This window comes from Thalia democratica, chromosome 2, assembly GCF_965202585.1.
Source record: "Thalia democratica chromosome 2, ktThaDemo2.hap1.1, whole genome shotgun sequence".
NCBI lineage: Eukaryota > Metazoa > Chordata > Thaliacea > Salpida > Salpidae > Thalia > Thalia democratica.
This window is the reverse complement of record NC_139166.1, coordinates 22,237,563-22,245,879: the sequence shown is the minus strand read 5'-3', so window position 1 is coordinate 22,245,879 and position 8,317 is coordinate 22,237,563. Positions and strand designations below refer to the sequence as shown.

The 8,317-nt window shown below is 25.4% G+C and overlaps 1 protein-coding gene across 1 annotated transcript; it reads left to right on the top strand.

The window, feature by feature from the left end:
• Positions 1-5,428: 5,428 nt before the first annotated feature.
• On the top strand, positions 5,429-8,317 carry LOC145849672 (chymotrypsinogen B-like). The gene is made up of 8 exons (XM_082954680.1): positions 5,429-5,550; positions 5,612-5,761; positions 6,350-6,447; positions 6,689-6,771; positions 6,889-7,075; positions 7,353-7,452; positions 7,522-7,685; positions 8,015-8,317. The coding sequence occupies exons 1-8, from the start codon at positions 5,487-5,489 to the stop codon at positions 8,195-8,197; spliced, it is 1,029 nt and encodes a 342-aa protein (XP_082810806.1). The 5' UTR covers positions 5,429-5,486; the 3' UTR covers positions 8,198-8,317.

Here is an 8,317-nt window from a genome sequence, read left to right as displayed (position 1 = left end):
TGTTGAAACTTCTATCATTTCCCAAAAATCTTTGATAATCTGTGTAATTTTTATTCAGACTTACATTACTTTTGTAATATGTATTTTTTTTTCTATTTTTATGCACAATATAAGAAATTAGCAAGGTTTTTAATCAGTAAGCCAGATATAGATAAATTTAGCCCTTGGAGTGATTCAATTTCATTTATTTAATAAAAATTACTCAGTTATATAATCAATTTCATCAAAATACTAGTTCTATGTATCCTATTTTACTTTATCTAGTGTAAGTTTTAATTTTCCCGTACATTGTACCTAAGATCTTTTTTTCTTCACTTCAAATCTAAAAATACCTAGAGTAAATTTCAAAAATTGGTTGAGCAGCCAGATTTACATGCTCGCGGGCCGCAGTTTGACTTTACAATGTATAGTACATTATTACATTGTTGGGCCGGATATTTCTAACTTGCGATATGTACGTTGCTACCACTTTACTAGGTAGAAATGGTCATCTAAAATAGTTTTTTTACTTCTACATATACATATAAAGAGTTTTGTTTTTATTTTGATTTACTCGAAAATTTTTAGGATTTGTTTTTATAGAAAAAAAACAGCCATTACACTCATCACCTATTATTAGGTTTTTTTTAATGTTTTTAGTTTAATTTTAAACATATTAAACTTGTTCAAGAAATGCAAAAAATCTAACATTAGTCATTATATATTGTTTATTCAACGATAGAAAGGGTTCAGAAAGTTTTGTCGAAGGATCTGGTGTACGAAAAAATATTTTGGTTATCGAGTCATACATCAGATAAGGATACAGTTTGATGTCATGTCCAAGACGTGTTAACATTTTTTTCATAAAGAAAGTAACAAGTATTGTCAAAGGACTTGGTATATAGAAAAATCATATGGTAATTAAGCTACAAACTATCTTTTTAAATATTTTTTTTCAGATATACAAACACAAATTTTTATCGAAGTTATAAAAATAAAAATATCAAACTTATTTAAAACAAAATATGACATATAATTAAGAATAACCTAGAATGAAAAAATAGCTAGAAGATAAAATTTTGTTAAGAGTAATAAACTAAAGCGTATTATTTTGTTATAAATAAAAAAACGGATAGATTGTTAAAAGTAAGATTTATCAGATTTAGGGAAAAAGCACTAATATTTTTACCTAAGTTGATCTGTTACATTTTTACAACTGTAAATATATTTCTAATTCCAAACAAAGCAAAAACTTAAACTTTATCAACATAAACCATGAAAACAGACGCAAGTACTAAACAAGCTTAAACTGTATACGTACTGTGTTAATTTCCGTATAAGAAAATAATAATGGTAAGCATTTAATTGAGATCATATCAAGATTATAAATAAATCTAATTAGATTAATTTTTTTTAAATACCAAAAAAGTTTGATTAATACTTACAATACAATAAGGAGCTTATACTTGTTTTCCTTGAAGTTTAAAAGTACTATACTTTATTTTCACGTTACGATAAGTAATCTAATTGCAAGTTTATATTTGCAGAGTATACCTGTTTAACAATCATAAATAATAGTTTACCGACAATAAATGAATCACTCTTTAAGTTATATTTGTTCAAATTTTTTCATACTTTTTAATTACAAACATAATAACTTAAATATATATATAGGTGTTTACAAAAAAAAGTTTAAAATTGGAAAACAATAAACTTTGGGTATTAACATTTTGATTGTGAAATAAAATCTAAATAAAAGATATCATATTTAAGTTAGAAAATTTCAAGTATTTGTGAAAAATCAAATATCGTTGTGATAAAAAACTATTCAATGAAAGTATATATAAATATATTCTGTGCGTTTTGGTCAATGTTTATTTCTTTATAATAAACTTACTGCTCAAATAATATAATGAATAAGCATGGGACATTTAAGTCCAAAAAAATCGTAGTGTATTTTCACCAATGTAGATATAAATCTATAAATATACAATAGTTCCGATACTTTAAGCCTAACTCAGCATTAGTTATCAATAGCTAAGTGACTAAATCCCTAAATTGTTTAAAAGATCCTACATATGTACATTACGAAATAGAAATATCATAAATTTCATATGGTGCATCACACCAAGTATTGTATTTACATTTACATATAAGTTTCATCCGCTGTTCATATTCTATTGCTTCTGTGGTTAATAAGCTGTAACCAAAGTGATTTTTCGTTTAAGTTTTATTTTTTAACTAAATCAGAACACATTTGTACTTGCCACAAAATCATTTTTAAACAGCTTACTGGTTATGTATGTTTAAAATAAATAGTATATAATTTTCTAATAAATAGTTTGGTAAACTTTCGAAAAAATAGAATTGAGTTAGTTTCATATCACTGGCGTAATATTTTGTTTTTCATTAAATAAAAAACAATTTTAATCCCTGAACTTTATCTATAAAGTTTTATGAATTGAGCCTATAAATTAAGATTATTTCACAAAACAATAAACCTAACTAAAATTTATAATAAATTAGCATTCACAAACAAAAACTACACTATTTTTGTTTTAGTTTTTAGACTAGAAATTATTCTTAATTTCAGACTTTTAACGTCAGTTTTATGTGAGTATATGTATAACTGTTTGTTTGAAAACGTATTTTTAATACTAACTACCATTTTTACATCAATTTAAAAATTGATAGACAATAAATTCAATAAGCTGCATTTTTCGATAGATATGTTTTTTGTTTGCTAAAAAGTAATCTTTGTATAAGTATTGCACTATGAAAAAACGACTTCATTAGAGCTGTAAGTAGTATAACTTCAAAAATAATAAAGTTATATGTTACATATTTAATTAATTTTGAAAAAAATTATTAATAGTTCAGAAGTTTGAAGAATTTTTAAGACATTGGTAAGCATAATCTGTATTTTTAATGAATTACCTACTTTAAACTTAACAGTTGATCACTAGACATTGGAAAACAAATTTAGCTGGTGTGTTTATATATCTTATCGGTTTTAAAAGTTAAAAATTTTGTCAATACTTTTAAGCTTAAGTATCACTATTTTTTATTTCTTAATCAAATTTAAGCTGCATTAGTTTACGTAATTTTTTTTTGGAAATTTCTTTACGAAATAAGTAAGAATAATTAACTATAAACTGCAGTAAGTACATAAGTATTAAAATTGAGTTAGAGCTACATAAAAATAATTATCAGAAGAGATGCTTTTTTTTAATAATGAACTTTACTTTTTGTAAATTTCAATAATAATATATTTAAGCTTTTAAATTTTTCGTTTTTTTTACTTTTTTATTCATTGTGATTTTAGTAAGTAGTTTTTAAGTTTTAAAAATACGTACAATGATGAAATTTTTTTTGTTTTATAATCTTTGATAGCAAATATTTACGAAGCCCTATAGTTTAAAGAAATATTAGTTTTAGTTGTAATTTTGTAACTGACATAAAATATTCTAAGTATTTTTTTTTAGTTTTTTATTACAAAATAAATTTAATGTATATAAATTTCTATTACTTTTTTGTTAATCAACACAAAAAATATTCGCTTGGTATACAAAACAATAACTGTGTTACAATAAAACTTGTTTGTTAAACTATAGGCGAAGCTAAAACAAGTTTTAAATAAACCAAGTAGTTTTAACGAAATTAAACTTTGCAATGATAAATTGCTGTTTAATAATAACATTTATAGAGAATGTAACTACAGAACTGATGAATGAATGTTGTATTAAATTGAATTTTATGCTTTGTCGTTTATACTAGTACATAATTATCTTTAAGTTTTGTCAGGTAAACAAATGCGTTAAGTAAGTTCAAATTTTTGTACTTCTTTAATGAAAAATTGATTAATTATATCTTTTTTTCGTAGTTTTGATGATTATGTATATTTTTCTTCAATACTCTATTTAAAAAACGAACCTCTTGTTAAGTGCTTTATCATTTAAAAACTTTTAAAACTGTAAATAACCTTCACTAAAAAGTCTTATTCAATAAACAAACACTTTATCAAAAGTTCAAGTTTCATAAGTGCAAGTCTCATTTATTTTTAAATAGATAATTCATTTAATTACACAACTTGCTCATTTTACTTGAAATGTTTTTATTTTTTCCGATAATCTACTACTATGTATAAAATATGCATTTAGCAACTTTAGAATAAAAAAAAATTTAAACGACAACCTTTTTAACCATTTGATTAAAACTCTGTTATACTATTTAGACTCTTATAGAAGCAAGTTAATTTTATTTGTACACAATTTAGTTACATTTGCTACTTTTAAAACAACTTTTTCAATTATTATTTTTTGATTGTTTTTGAGTAACTTACAGAAAACTAAAGTAGATTAAAAACAGTTAGCAAATATAAAATCTTAGTTATATGTCTTTATTTGTTTTAGGCATTTTACAATTACCAATATAAACTATAAAAGCCATCATTTAATAAAGGTTTCAGTTTTCTTTTAAATATTATAGTTAGAAAATTTAAAAAAAAATAAAAATATAATTTTATGCTAAAGATTTTATATTTTATTATAAGCGAAATGAGTATGCTTCGATAGAAAAATCTGTGTAGAAACGAACAAGTTGATTAAAAGTGAAAAACAACAAAACTTCACACCAAATATTAAGCAGGCTAGTTTAAACAAGCTATAGAGATAATCCAAAACATATTGTTGTAACGCATACAATAAAACGTGTAGAAATACATATTTTGTATGACTACTTTAAAGTTATCTAGTCTAAAGCATTGCTACATAACCATTTCTATAAAATAGCATATAAAAACATTTATTACTAATCAGATGAAGAAAACCGCTATGAGATATTTTATTGTTTCTGAGGTTTTTCAACAACGCATATTCAGGAATTTAAAGTGTTTCAAGTCGGAAATCAGTACCTGTCACAAGGCTTTTCAAAGACGAATAGTTAAAAGCTTAAAACAATAGGTAAGCGATTTTCCTTCGTCATTTTGGTCAGATTTGAATAATCATGTGTCTAATCTAACTACTGTCCTTTTCAAAAATGCAAATTTTATTGTTTCTAACGTCGTATTTTGTTTTAGTTGGTTGTAATAACGAATTAAATAAAAATGCTGTGACCATGAGTAAGGTGGTAATTCCAGCCACTGACTAAACACAGGAATTTACGGGAACATGCCAGAGATTAAAAACATGCGGTAAATTTAGCATGCGTGTTCGTAAAAGAAAAAAGTTTCGTTTTGCATAAAAGCCCGCCGAAAAATGAAAAGTTAAATCAGTTGAAAAGCTATCTTGAGAAAGGTCACATTTAAACTTTTAATTTTCAAAAGTGATTCACTTTAATATTTTTGAAGTTGTTTTTAACTCAATTTAAACAAAGTTTTACTTAGAGTTGAAAACATTTTTAAAAGTAAAATGTAATTTAAAAAAAAATCTTTAGTAAAGTTACCAAAAAAATTTACCAAGCGAAAATTTATCAGGTATTTAAAAATTTTATATAAATCAAGCCTAAAAATGATGAATAATTTCTCACTTTTAGTTGCTCTATTAGCAGTTGTTGTTTCACAATCGAAAGCAAGTAAGTTTCGAAGCTTTATTTTAAAACTAATAAAAAAGTAATAAAATCAACAAACTTTCAGTTAATCTTCAAGGGAGGTGGACACAATGGTCCGGATGTTCAAAAAGTTGTGGAAAGGGGGTCAGTTACAGGGTACAGCTGTGCAATGGACCGTTTGCTTGTTCAGGAAAAAAACTTGAAACAAGAGCCTGCAATCAGCAACCGTGCTCAGGTAAATTTTATATACTAGTGTTCTGATGTTTTAATAATGAACCTTCAATACTAATGAAATTAAAATGTATGTTCTTAAAAAAATATGTTACGAACCATAACAAAATAAAAAAGTTACCAAGTGATATTCAGTGAAATGACTATACTTTGTGTTAATACAAAGGTGTTTATAGTTTATAACCTTCAAAAGTTTTAAACCTATAATTTTATTAATTTTACGTTTACGATAAAAGATAAATTTAGTTTACCTTTTTACCATATAAAAGCGCATGCTTAATATGATTAAAATCATTAGATTTAATCTTTTTAGCTTTAAAAGTATCGAACACGTGGTATGAAGGATATAAGCTACTGAAACTTTTTACTTTAACATTTTAAAAATTAACTTTCTTAATCAAATTGAAACTTTATCTGTATTATATTGTAATAATTTTTTTTTACCTAAACAAAAAGAAGTTTTACCATATAAAGCAAAAAATTAACGAATATTTAATATCTAATAGTATTGTACTTTTTATTTTAAAATTAATTTTTATGTTATTGAACTTAAAGTAAGTTAAATAATTTTAAAAACTATACAATATTGCAGTCTTAAGACCTGAGCCGAAACCAATATTAGTTCGTTCGGGAGCAGTTGATTTGGAATATTTAGATGAAAAATCCATTCAGAAGTCATTTCCATGGACAGTTAGTTAAATCAAAATTAAATTCATTAAGAACCATTTTCAAACTTACATAATAACAATAGATAAAGTTAAAATTAGAAAATTAAGTTTTTTAAATTTTTAGTTTTTAAAATAATTAATTTTTAACTTAAAGTGTGTATAATATTATTTTTTTTCTCAAAAAAGACTTCAAAGTTATGATTATTTCCGCTTGTTTTAAAAATATTTTATTTTTTACACCAATATGATATGACGTAATACAGGTACGTGTTAAATGTGGGTTGACGACTTGTCTCGGATCAATAATAAGTGAAAAACACGTCATCACCTCTGCTAAATGCGTCATGTTAGTTTATCTGTTTAAAATAGTATTTTTACCATGTTAAAAATTTTACTTATAATAAGACTGTTTCCAACATTTGTATTACTTTTAGATTTTTTTATTCAATTCCCTTTTTTACAGTGCAACGATTTTTCAATATCAAGTTTGCCGAGTTAAAGTAATCGCAGGAAGTCCAAATTCGCAATTCGACTTGGATCCAGAAATTGAATACGGAAGAGACATTCAAATAGAAACTGCAGTCAAAACAACAATTCATCCGGATTTCAACAGCAGAACTTTTATCGAAAACAACATTGCTGTTATCGAGGTTCTAATCTTTTTTTTCGTTTACTTGGTTTATATAATTAACTTAAAATTTTTTTCTGGTGTTAGCAATAAAGTTTAATTAAATTTTCGTGTAGTAAAACATTTTATATCGTACCCAACTTTGAAAAAAAGTAAATATTATCTAATAACTTTGCTGTTATTGACGTTCTACTTAAATTACTAAACTTTTTGTATAACATGATTATAATAATTTATAAATTTTTTAAAATTTTCATATTCTAAAAACATTAGATGTTTATCTAAAATATTCAAAACAGCTGGAAACGCCATTAAACCTCAGTTCAGATTTTGTCAGTCCGATTTGCGTGGGTGAAGCGACTCCATCTATCAACTGCATTTCACTCGACCTTCAGACCAGTGAGTATTTTAAATTACAACACATACAACATTTACATTAAGTGTAAAAATAAATTTGAAATTCGACAGCTTCAAACACACTGTCAGTGGTAAGCATGCAAGACCTGTCTTTAGGAGAGTGTCAGCAAATGTTTGGTTTTTGGAAGGTCGGTTACAAACGTGTAATTGACCAATTAAACAACGACCGCACCATTTGCACGAGTAAAAGCAAAGGCTCAGCATTTAACTGCCAAGTTTGTTATGTTTTGTAGTACTGTTTTTTATTAGTAACTTCTGTCTGTATACAATGTACGCAATGACTAAAGATCAACATAACATTAAACAAATTTCTTGAGCATGAACTTTACTAACAACAAAAGAATTTTAACATAAATAAAGCGATACGTTTTCAAAATAAATAGAAAACTAAACATTTATTAAGACTGTTTCTAGCTTATGTTATTTTTCTTTGAATAAGTTAAAAAATTATTAGTAGTATATATACATAAAAATTATTATGAAATAAGTTAAAATTCAAATTTACAAATTATTTAGCAATACAAATTGTTTATTTTTTCTGCAGGGAACAAGCGGTTCAGCACTGATGTGCCAGGGAAGTTCAGGAAGTTGGAATCTGAAAGGTGTAACTTCATATGGTGACCTCCGGTGTGGCTACTCTCCCAGACCAGCCATTCATGCAAGCATCGACCACTACAGGGACTGGATAGAAGAAACAACCAACACTAAATTCCCTTCTTGTTTGTAATTTTTGTACATGAAGTTTTTAGGCGCAATTTCGCTGCTTTTTTCGCTTTTTTTTTGTTTTTGTTTGAGAATAAAACGTTTATAACATAAATGCTTACTTATTTTTTTTTTTCTTTTTGAT